We start from the raw sequence: 12004 nt of genomic DNA, 5'->3' as shown, positions 1-12004 counted from the left end.
AATTCACTTTTCCACCAACATACACATGTGAGCTTGTACTAACAGCCAAATAAAGAAATTGATTGATCAATCAAACAATAAATTATAGTAATAAAGTAATCAATCAAACAATAAATTATAATCAATCAAACTAGACAATAATAGTAATTAATCAAACCAGAGGATCAACATTATATTTAGTGACACACCGCCATGTGGCATCTCCAGCTAGTTGCCATCGAACTAGCAAGTTGCCATCGAACTTCAATTTAACATCACTAAATGTGCCCATTTTTTAAAAATTGGGATACATATTTCCTCAGTGATACATATTACAATGAATAATTAATCTTTAAAATAGGAAGTTGGAATAATTAGATATAAAAGCAGAATGAGTTTTTAAGGCTTCCCACATAGGTGCCACGAGGAAAAATAAACGAGTATATTAGTCAAAAGGCTTTTTAGGAGCAACATCCTAGAAGTTTGGATAACATTTAGCATATGTATTTTGTTAATCTTGTATAAGACAACAAGTGAATTTGTGTTTCATATAATGTGAAGTTAATGAAAAATGGAAATGTACGAGCTAAAGTGAAGAATAATGTGTGTGTAGTATTGCAAAAAGACATTGAAGTTAAAATGAAAAGTTATGTTATTATGACATGTTAGTTTTTTATTGATAATTTTGATACCCGACATCCTATGTTTGAGGATAAATGTGTTATAATAGTTGAATGTGTAGTTTAGACAATAAATGAGATAATGAAAAAATGACATTTGTTTGCCATTTTGAAAATGGCATGTTTTTAGGTTTTGATAATTTTGATACCCAACAAGCCAAGATCGTATATTTGAGTCTATGTAAGTCGGGATTAAACACATCAAATTGATTGATTCTTGATTTCAAAAGGTAGTTAGGATGATATAAAACACATAGCAAAAAGAATATGAGTATAAATCTTGACGATAAAGATGAAAATGAGTAGTGGAAACATGTTTTCTAACATTAAATGTTCAAGATAAAGCATATAGTTCATGGTATGCTAAATTAGGAAAGTCTGATCTAAACTTGAGTATTGGTAATTTGCTAGATACTTGAAATTCAGCTTAAATGTTAATAAATTAATATACATATAGATACTTTTGGTTTGTTGAAAGATTTAAAGTTTGCGGGAATTTTCGATAGTTTAATTACTTATATAGTTGTTAAAAGTAATATCTAAAGTGTTTCACATCACTATTTCAAACTAATCTTATGAGAGAGATATCTCTCCCCTTCAGCGTCACATGATCCCCTTCTAACATTATCAAAACCAAATTCATCTTTCATTCAATATAAACTTCACAACAATTACAATAAACATCAACAATCATTGCTGTAACATCCGGATTTCCCGATATTATATTTTATCATTTTATTTCTGAGAAAAAGAGAGGGACTCGAAGATTTGAGTCGTACACTCGTCGAGTAGGACCGCGATTGCTGACTGGATTAATGAACGGACTCGACGAGTTGGAAAGGGTGGACTCGATGAGTCCGCGCTGTGGATTGAAACCCTAATTCTCGGGGTCTGTGCCCTATTTAAAGGCCTTTATGGCCTCCATTTGCGGCTACCAGTCCTGAGAGAGAAACCCTAGAGAGCTTGAGCGAGTTGTGAGAGAGATTGAGCTATTTTGATCATTTTTGGTGTGATTTTGCAAGGAGAAAGTGTTTCCAGCAAAGGGAGGTCAAGAGGATTGCATTTCAGTGGGTTTTCAACTTGGATCTTCAAGTTTGAGGTAGCTATTCGATCCTATCCTTCTGTTTTGCTTAAGGGCATTGAATTTACGGTTTTCTATACCTTTTTATGGCTTGTTTAGTTGAGTATAGTGTCCCATTGAGTGCTAAACTCTAGATCTGGACCTTTTGAGGTCCAAAGAGCTTGAACCACCTTGCTTTTTGTGGTTCTATGGAGGAAACGGACATAGGTTGCCATGTTACAATAAACACCTTTTTTTACTGCTTAATAATTTTTCCGATCATTTTCTCCTAATGTTTTTTGGATACTCCCCAAAATTGAAGCCGGTAATCAAAAAAACTCTTTCGGCCCATAAACCATTTTCGTATTGCCTACTCGAAAATATAATCGTTTTATTCTATCTGGAGATAAAACAGGGTCCGACCGGATCTGATGATGGAACATTTTATGAAACAATAATGCGTCCCCTTGTAAACGAGGGACATCAATAAAATAACCAAAGACAGTATCTCTGAAAATGGCACGTCTGTCATCATCTAAAACTTCAAATACTTCGCATATGTTACCGCCCGAACCTTTTAAGTTCACAAAGGCTTTCGTATTGATAAAACTTAAATCATGCTGCAAAAAAAAAAAACACAAAAACAAATTAGAGAACTAAAAAATATTTTCTTTTTAAAATATATGATTACGAACTGCAATAAGTACATAAACAATTAGTAATGCAAATACAATTTCTTAATTACTAATATATATATTTCTGATAAAAAACAATAACATACACATATATAAACAATTTTCCAAGTTATACAACAAATATATTTACAATAAAAAACAATATCATACATAATTATAAAAACATTTTATTAAACAAATTTTCAACTTAAACGACAAATATATAAATAACTTTTATCTTTCTAATTAAAACTAACATTTTATAACCATATAAACAAACAATTTTTCAAATAAAGCGACAACCAAATTAACAATTTCGCAACTTATACGACAACAACTTTATACAAATTTTCAACTTATATGACAAACACAAACAATTTCTAACAATATATATATATGACAAATTTTCAACTTATACAAATGTTATACTTATACGACAAATATATATACAAACGACTATTTTGCACATACTATAATTTAACTATTTTTCGTTTTATATAAACAATTATACGATAAGAATATACAAGTTTTCAGGTTATACAACAACTAAACAAACAACTAAAATAACAAATTGTAAACATTATCTACGCAGTCTCTACTTGTACATTCAAACAAACACTAACAAAATAGCATTTAAACTTCAAGTATACTAAAGAAATATTAAAACTATCAAACACAACAAAATTACCCTTTTTTTTTAACACTAAATAATACACCAACTGATAAAATAAAAAATAACTTTAAACATTAAAAGAGTTAAAATCTAACCATATTTGCGGGATTGTTTACCCAATTTCCTTATTTTCTTATTCCCGCCAGGCGCTGTTAAGCCCTTCACCTCCTTCTGATGATCATTCCACTTCTTCGCCGCGGGAACATCTCTCTACTTAAAAGAGGGAACGAAGGCCCCGACCAATCATCGTGAAGAGAACCAATAAGAGCCAAAGGAGGTGATGAAAAGACCTTCTCTCTGGCCCCCTTTTCTTGCAGCTTTCGGACTTGGCCGATCATGAAGAAGATCATCCTCGCTCGGTCCACCAAATCAAGGCCAACATGGCTATATGCCAAGGCAAAGGCCTAGTCAACCGCCTACTCAGCTTAACCAACCCATGAGTTTGATTTGACCGCTCCGTGTTCTTTTCTTTTTTAAGCCTCTCGAAGACTAATCGGGGGGACTTCTATGTGATTGACCCTTGTCTTGGATTTGACTACTATGTCATCCACATAGTCTATGCATCATCTCATGGAAGATGGCCGTCATAGCCCTCTGGTAGGTTGCTCCGGCATTCTTTAGGCCGAGCCGAATGATCCTCCATTTTCTTCAAAAACTAAGTCAAAATTCCGAGAGAAGCCCAAAGATAGAGAGAGTTTTTGTGTAGAGAAGGGTGAAAAATGGAGAAAAAAAACGTTTATATAGTAAAAAACGAGGGTATTTCGCAGATGAGGCTCCATTTCGCAGATGGAGCTTCTCATCTGCGAAAGTACAAGCACCTAAAGCACAGCTGTGCTTTAGGTGCTTGTACTTTTGCAGATGAGAAGCTCATTTCGCAGATGGGGCATCTCCATCTGCGAAATCGTTGGCTATTTTTGTAATTTCGATTTTTTTTGGCTATTTTTGTAATGTCATTAGTGTAAATGACTATTTTTTTTTAAATTTCTCTAAATAAAAAACTATAAAATAAAATAGCTAAACATTTATATTACGTGTTATCTGGATAAAAAAAAACCAATCACTCATATACATTCAATGTGATTAAGTCAAAAAAGGTAAACAAAAAAAGAAAATTAAAAAAATACATTCTTAATATATCACAAAGTGAAGAAGAACCAAAAACTTAACTTACCTAGAAGTTTTGATTATAAATTAAAAAAAAATCCTTCGAATAGAACCATAAAGTCTAAACAATCGTGAATAATGTTTACAAATTATAGAATTAGCCGATTAAGAATTACAACATTAATCAATAATCTAACTCAATGTATGATTGGAAAATTGTGTGTGTCTGCATGATCTGCATGATCATCCTTTGATGGTTTGATTGCATGTTCGTCTCCTGATATGTGAGGATTAATGAAATATATTTTGAAATTTTAATGGGTCTTAAATAAGTTTGACAATATTATTTTATATATAATCCATAATTTTGATGTATTAAAATATAAAATTAGCGGTTCAGTTAATAATGGTTCGGTTAACCTATAAAACCATAACCGAATCATTTGTTATCGGTTAACAAAAATTAGAAATCGAACCAACGGTTTTTAAAACAGTTTGGTTATTATGGTTCGGTTATATCGGTTAATTTGATTATGGTTCGGTTTTTCGGTTAGTATGCTCACCCCTACCTTTTTTGGTTATTGTTCAAATTTTCTCCACCAACTAACATGTAAAAAAAAAGATCAAAAAGCGACACTTAAGAAATTTTCGGATATACCCAATAATTATTCGACCCGACCTCAAACCCGAATACCTGAAAACCGAATTACAATATAGGTCCGATTTCGGGTATTTTTTTTTTACATAAACCCAAAATTTTACACGTAGTTATATATACCGTGAGTGTTGGTGAAAGCTAGGGTTTGGGTTGGTTTGGAGCGATTTGGAAGAAGGCGAACTGATGGCGTCTACTACGGCTAGGTTTGTTGAAGTTGTTTTATGTTACCGGTGTAAGTTATTCCATTGTTAATTGAATAGTGAAATAATTAATCAACCTTTGTTACATCTCTTTTTGTTTGATGGCGTTCTCCTCCTGTACCAGAGAGGAAACAGCAGAAAGCGGTGTTGGGCAACAAGCTGCATATTTGCGTGGCCAGGTCTCGTCACACACTCCTAGAGTTTGTTTAATTGCATCGATCGGTGAAATTTGAGTCGTAGAGTTTGGGGAAAGTTGATGTTTTTCTATGAATTATCAGATCAGATGATGTATGTTTTGATAGCCTACGCAGATTTCGGAACATGTGAAAAGTGCCAAGGAAGCTGAAGCTGAGTTGGCTGAGGTTCTGAAAACCCTAAGATCTTTGAGGAGGGTAATGGAGCCCGGATTTTGGGTTTTGTTCTTTTTAGCAAAATACTATGAGTTATCTCTAATATGCAGGTTGGTGAACCTGAAGACCCAGAGGAAGCGAAACTTGAAGCTGAGCTGGTTGGTATCCTGGAGACCAATAGATATCGGATGGAGAGAATCGTGCAGTTTCTAAGCAGCAGCAGCAACAACAACTTGGAACCACCATCGAAGGTCTCCTAATATTATGTTAGTCTAGCAATTAGCGGATTTGAGAAAAGGACCATCAAGAACCTTTAAAGAGAAGAATTTTTAGCATATACACATACCAAAAAGTTAAAACAGTGGTTAACAAGATTATAAAGGATGTAACTTTATGAGGTTATTTGATCTGTCCATTTTTGTTATACTCTAACTCTTTGATGGGTAATTAATGACTCCAAAGCAGAAGGCAGTCATGGTACACTTACCCAGCGTATGGAAAACAAAAACTTGTTCTATTTCTATCAGTGTCAGACATTAAGATTACAAATTCATTTAAACTTGAAAACATAATTAATTTAAACCTGACAGGGAACGGAACTTTTCCTTTAATTTATTCAATTTAATTAAGCCAAGTTTATTTATAATCCAACATTCCAACAACCAATCTGTAGATGATTTATTAAAATATAAGTGTAATTTCATCTCACAAGTTACAAGCAATTTCCTCCATAAAATTAAGAGAGAAACCACCTATTGAAAACTACTTAAAATACTTGCAAATATTTGTTTGCTTCCTTTTAGGGTTCTTCATCTAAAATTAGGGGGGGGGGGGGGGGGGGGGGGGGGTAATAGACGGGTTTGGGTTGACTTTTTTGACTCGTCAACCCGTCAATTCATAGGTTGGGTTGAGTTATCTGTTTGGGTTAATAACCCGTATATATATATATATATATATATATATATATATATATATATATATATATATATATATATATATATATATATATATATATATATATATATATATATATATATACCCACACACACACACAAACATATTATATTTAAAAAAATAGATATATCTAATTATTAATGAAATCATTGTATTCATTTTGTATTTGTATGTGGCTAGTTTGTGTTTGTGGTGCCCTAATCAAAAAAGAAAAAACAAATGTTGTCATTTTTAGATATTCACAAGTCACGAACGAATAGCACATCCACTTTGTATGAATGTTTTCATTTTTCAATTTTATTTGGATATTAATGATTTTATGAATTTATGTTGAAAACCTTTTTATTTTTTTTAATTTTTTTTATGTTAATTAATTTATTCACTTTATGACTTTACTTTGAAAAAACCTCATTTTTGAAAATATGTTGTTTATTTATTAAACAAGTTATATGGTTTGAGTTCGAACCACTAACTTTTGAACCCGCGAACACATATATACTTAAACGGGTTATATGGGTTGGGTTGAGGTTTCCAACCCACCAACCCGTGACCCGCCAAGTCGTATATTATATGAGTTAGATTGAGTTTATGTTTCCTGACCTGCTAACTCGAACCCAACCCGATTGTCAGACCTACCTAAATTCACACCCACCCACCACAACCGTATAGAAATTCAAAAATAGCGTAATCAAGAGCATGAAAACTACAACGCCCGAAAAGAAAGGGTGCGTGAGCGTATGATTCGTGGTTGAAAATACATTACAAACGGACAGACAAACGAACGGAATTCGAGCTGGTAACAATTAGCATCCAAAGAGCTATAAACTTGATGTAGAGGAAAGATAAATAGGCTTATTTTGTGGCCGCCAAATAACATATATAATAGGATTTACTTGATGTATTGGTTGAAATATATGAATCAAAATTAAAATCCAACTGATGGAAATATAAGAGGTTATATAGTTAAAAAGACACTATGTATGTGACATGATACATGGCATCAAGGCATCAACTTTTATTAAATAACCATAATAAAGTATAAGAGAATATTCCAAGAAGATTAACTAATTAAAATTACAAAAAAAAAAAAAAAAAAATAGAAGGAATATTACAAATACTACATTAGATTTCATTTACCCAACTAATTACAAGGTTGCCAATATTCACGCACATTAGAGGCACAAACCCCGAAAATTAGGGTTTCCCATTAAATAGAGGTCATGTCGTGGCCAATATACTGTCACGCCGTGGCTCCAATTTAACCTTCATGCAAACTCAGACCATGGTCACGTCGTGGGGACTCATTCACCACACCGTGGCCACCGAGAATCCAACAACTTTAAACAAGAATTTTAAGAAGAACATACCAAAAAACTTGGCATTACACGTGATATCCTAAGAATGGGATAAAGGAATACTCTATTTGGAACGTACTTCCCTTCAAGAAGTAGATGTTTAGCGATAACTTAATAATTTGATCCGTTCTTCCTATTTTGCTAAGGTTGATAGGGTGTTATTTTATGATTAACCAAGATTCAGATCAATAAATAATTGAATGATTGTATGATTGTATGGCATATATACCGTCATGATACAGAAAGGCCCATAAGGTTTTAATTTGGTTTGTGATCATGCATCACATACATATTACATTGCATGAGGTATGTCGAAATAAAAGATTGTTTTATCAAATGTTTTGATATTATGCCCAAACCCATGTAGTTGACAATACAACTTTATCTTATGTATTTGTTTATGCCACGTATCTTAGGTTCAAGGATAAAAGATCAGAAGATGCTAGCCTTAGAAGTGGACTTTTGAAGTTAGAAGACTAACATAGTTTTTTTTTTATGTAACTTATTTTTTTACCATGGTTTTGGTGTGATAGTAAGTTGTAACACCCAATGTAGGTTGTGTTTTGAAACAAAATGATGTTGTTTTTGTGCGGGAACATTAGGAATGAGACCATATGTAGTGTAGTGGGGAACTTTTAACACATACTTTTGGTTTGTTGAAAGATTTAAAGTTTGTGGGACTTTTGCGTAGTTTAATTAATTGAATGGTTGTTAAAAGTAATTAATTTCTAAAGTGTTTCAATTCAGTATTTCAAACTAACCATACGAGAGGACATCTATCACCTTCTAGCATTATCAAAACAAAATTCATCTTTCATTCAATATAAACTCGACAACAATTACAATAAACATCAACAATCATTGTTCCAATGTAGTAAAAGTCTAAAATACAAACACACCAACAAACAAACAAGCATTATCAAAACAAAATCAAGGCACCAAGAAATAAAAACCTTATAGTCTCCTTGATTCAGTCAACTCCAAACTGAAATCCCACAACTTCTTAACCATTTCTGAATCATCTACATATTTGCTTGCTTTTGATATGTTACAATCAGCAAAATACTCTCCACTAACACCCTTCACTTGTGGATGCAAAGCTACATAGCATGTAGTTGCAGCTCCTTGTGGGATATTTTTCAACAGACTAAAAGCTATCTTGCTTAATATTGATGCCACAAATCCTTGGTTACGTAAAAGATTGGTTTTAATAACTCCAGGGTGTAATGAATTCACACTCACGTTCACACCTTCTTCCTGATTCCACCAAAGTAAAAGTATATTAAATTCATGGGTCAAAAAAAAGTTTGTATTTTTATCTAAGAAAAAAGTCAAAAGCAATCACCTTCAGGCACCTTGATAGCTCCTTAGCATGTAATGCATTAGCAAGCTTTGATTGCCCATAAGCATGAAAAGCACTATAGCTGAAATCAAGAAAATCAAGTGAATTATTTGTTTTATGAATTATGTTATAATAATAATAATAATAAAATACCTCTTTTCATCGTTGATCTTGTCAAACCTAATTCCCTCAGGGTATGCCATCTTCTGAAGCTCAGATGAAACAACAACTATCCTTCCTTCTTTTTGGGTTTTACTTGAAGTTTTTTTCATTGTATCCAACAACAAATTTGTCAAAAGAAAATGACCTAAAACAAAACAAAAACATAAGAACATGTTTTACTAAAGAACATTTTCATTTTACATTATCTTTCTTTTTTGTGTTTAATAAACATTAAGTCATTAACATTGACATACCAATATGGTTGGTTGCAAACTGCAATTCTATGTTGTCTTTTGAAAGAGTGAATGGAGGAGACATGATTCCTGCATTGAGACTTTATAAAAGAGACATAAATAAAGTCAAAAATGCAACTTTCAAGAATTGGAATCTTGAAATCTTGATGAAGGAATTGGTTTTATACATTAGGATGTTTAAAGGAAGATCCTTTGAAATGTATTGAGATGCGAAATCCCTTACAGATGCCTGTGAGCTTAAATCTAACTCCATTACATCGATTTTGGCATTTGGGATTTTCTCACAAATGCTTGCTTTGACTTTTTGACCAAGTTCCACGTTTCTGACTGGCATCACCACGTGGACCCCACGTAAGGCAAGAACACGGGCTGTTTCTAAGCCAATACCACTTGACGCTCCTAAATATTCACAAATTTGTTGCAAGATTAGTGATATAACAGAAGGAATTGGTGGATTTATATATATTATAAGAGTCTTGTTATGTTAATGATTTGTAAAGTTTATTGTTAAAAGATAGTTGAAAAATTGTCATCATGAATTTAATAGGTTTAAGAAACTGTCATGGTTAAAAGTTGCAAGAAAAGTAGTTGCATTTTTTATTTGTTCTCATCATATACGATTTTCACTTAAAGAATAGAATCAAACATAAAAAAATGGCCTCGTGATATTAGTTATTATTTATATAATTTTTATATCTTTTGGTCAAAAAACTAGTTCTATTTTATGCAGTCGCGTTTTAAAAATAAAATGATGAACTACTCATAAAGTAAAAATAACCAAAAAATTTGCAATCACAATCACCATCCACAAAGCTTCAATTACAGTAAGAAGTTTGACTTGTAAGATGAAATATGCAATAGAATCATGATCAGATCACAAATTGATTCTATAGAAACCATTTCAAAGAACCCCCTTTTTTATGATATTCAATTAGCCAATTAAACGATCATATAGATTGAAAGATTGACATGGTCCAGAACTGATAACAAGAAATTTCACAAGAACGCGTTTGAGATATAAATTAACAATGGGAAAGCAAAAAGGAAATTTCTAGAATCACTGTGTAAAGCCAATCTTTGAACTTTTCGAGCATTAACCTTTTGACACATTTAAGAGAAACAGAGCTAGAGAGAAGAAAATTACCAGTAACAATGGCGATTTAAGAGAAGCAAAGCTAGAGAGAAGAAGATTACCAGTAACAATGGCGGTAAGGCCAGCTCCATCGATTCCATTGGTAACATCTTCAGCTTTAGAGTTTGCTGAAAACCCTGATGGCCCATTGAATAATGAGAAAATCCAAGTCATTTTCCGCAAAACTTTTGATTGATTGGTCTCAGAAACTTGTTTTTTTTATCCAAGATTCAGAAGACCTCAGTCGAAATTGAGTAGTAAAGAAGAAGATGGCGACGAATATTTGAGTAGAAATAAAAGATTGAAAATTGACTATTGAGAGAGGGGGTTTCAGATTTCGATAGAAGAATAAGAACAATAAGAACACAAAGGCGGCTTGGCCTTTCACGCGATTTCTGCTTAAAAGAAGGAAGTTCCATTTGAAATTTAATTTGATGATGTGAAACCGTTTAATTGAATAACAAATTTTGTCCTTGTACTTTACATAGTTTTCAATTTGACACCCTATCTTTACGTTAACTCCCTTTCGTTTCTAATAATATTTTATTTACTATTCTTCATAATCAGTATATATTATTTATATTCAACAACATAACTTCATTTGCAATTTGAATTTTGACACACGATCGCAGAATGGTGATTTTAGGGGCATTGGTGTTATGTTAATTTCCACAATATGAAGGACGTTATTTGTCAGCTTCTGGATGTTGGAGGTTCACGTGTCTTACATGGTCGTTGGTCAAATACGGGTGGCTTTATTTATCATTATTATTATTATTATTACTATTATTATGATTATTTTCAAAATCCTCTTTCTCCAACGTTCAAGCAAATATCTCCAAATCTCCAATAAAACATGGCTTAACTTAGGGTCCAACTGTCTAAAGTTTGACGTTTTGGGTTCATTTGCGAGAAAAACAAAATGACAAATAAAAACAAACAATGGGACACTAATCATCAATAATTTTTATGGTTCGATAAAATTCCAAAAATTGTATATGTGAGTTGCATTTTTTCGTTTAATGTCAAAAAAATTTAACTTGTAAAAATAATCTTTAATTGAGGGTTTTATTGTGGGAGTTAGATTCCTACATAATAGTTTTTCTTCCTAAATAATAATTTGTATTTTAACAACTATTGTTTAAGTTTGTTAACTCAGATAAAATGACAATTTTTCTTTTTATATAATTATTTTTTATTTTTTCCATTTAATTAATTCTTTTTGTTATCTACTCTAACAAATGAAAATGACTTTGCCACATGTCCTTCTCTCATATCACCTGTCATTTTGTCATAATTTGAAATATATTTATTTTCCACTTGTTATTACTTTAATTTTCATTTTCAATATATCATTGATTTACTTTCCATAAATTAAACTTACCATAATGACTATCAAATTTTAAATTTCAAATTCAATTCCAAAT

General features: G+C 32.1%; 2 protein-coding genes across 12 annotated transcripts; one reads left to right on the top strand and one right to left on the bottom strand.

Annotated features, from left to right (window-relative positions):
* The first annotated feature begins 4701 nt into the window (after window positions 1-4701).
* Window positions 4702-5899, top strand: LOC111900370 (uncharacterized). 11 transcript variants are annotated; one of them, XR_006184078.2, is made up of 4 exons: window positions 4881-5060; window positions 5153-5207; window positions 5307-5420; window positions 5489-5899. XR_006184078.2 is itself a non-coding variant. In XM_023896252.3 (3 exons), exons 1-3 carry the CDS (start codon window positions 5012-5014, stop codon window positions 5589-5591), a joined length of 327 nt encoding a protein of 108 aa, XP_023752020.1. In that variant the 5' UTR covers window positions 4935-5011; the 3' UTR covers window positions 5592-5802. The 11 variants fall into 11 exon arrangements, 4 of the variants coding, with proteins under 4 accessions (XP_023752020.1, XP_023752019.1, XP_023752023.1 ...); XR_002853209.3 differs by having other exon boundaries at window positions 4710-5031; window positions 5307-5899; XR_002853207.3 differs by having other exon boundaries at window positions 4765-5060; window positions 5307-5899.
* Window positions 5900-8479: 2580 nt separating this feature from the next.
* On the bottom strand, window positions 8480-10987 carry LOC111900369 (short-chain dehydrogenase TIC 32, chloroplastic). Its single transcript, XM_023896250.3, has 6 exons — window positions 10640-10987; window positions 9613-9844; window positions 9446-9525; window positions 9183-9336; window positions 9033-9111; window positions 8480-8944 (listed from the first exon to the last, which is right to left on the bottom strand). Exons 1-6 carry the CDS (start codon window positions 10749-10751, stop codon window positions 8642-8644), a joined length of 960 nt encoding a protein of 319 aa, XP_023752018.1. The 5' UTR covers window positions 10752-10987; the 3' UTR covers window positions 8480-8641.
* Between the last annotated feature and the right edge of the window lie 1017 nt (window positions 10988-12004).

The sequence above is a fragment of the Lactuca sativa genome, chromosome 6 (genome assembly GCF_002870075.4).
Source record: "Lactuca sativa cultivar Salinas chromosome 6, Lsat_Salinas_v11, whole genome shotgun sequence".
Taxonomy (NCBI): domain Eukaryota; kingdom Viridiplantae; phylum Streptophyta; class Magnoliopsida; order Asterales; family Asteraceae; genus Lactuca; species Lactuca sativa.
The sequence above is the reverse complement of the archived record's forward strand: the minus strand, read 5'-3'. Positions and strand labels throughout refer to the sequence as shown.

Coding starts and splice junctions, on each gene's coding strand:
- LOC111900369 (XM_023896250.3), bottom strand. CDS start 10,751: ATGACTTGGATTTTCTCATTATTCAATGGGCCATCAGGGTTTTCAGCA. Junction 9,526..9,612: donor CTTCCTTTAAACATCCTAAT/GTATAAAACCAA, acceptor TCTTTTATAAAG/TCTCAATGCAGGAATCATGT. Junction 9,337..9,445: donor GTTTGCAACCAACCATATTG/GTATGTCAATGT, acceptor GTTTTGTTTTAG/GTCATTTTCTTTTGACAAAT.
- LOC111900370 (XM_023896251.3), top strand. CDS start 5,012: ATGGCGTCTACTACGGCTAG. Junction 5,032..5,152: donor ATGGCGTCTACTACGGCTAG/GTTTGTTGAAGT, acceptor CTCCTGTACCAG/AGAGGAAACAGCAGAAAGCG. Junction 5,208..5,330: donor CTGCATATTTGCGTGGCCAG/GTCTCGTCACAC, acceptor ATGTTTTGATAG/CCTACGCAGATTTCGGAACA.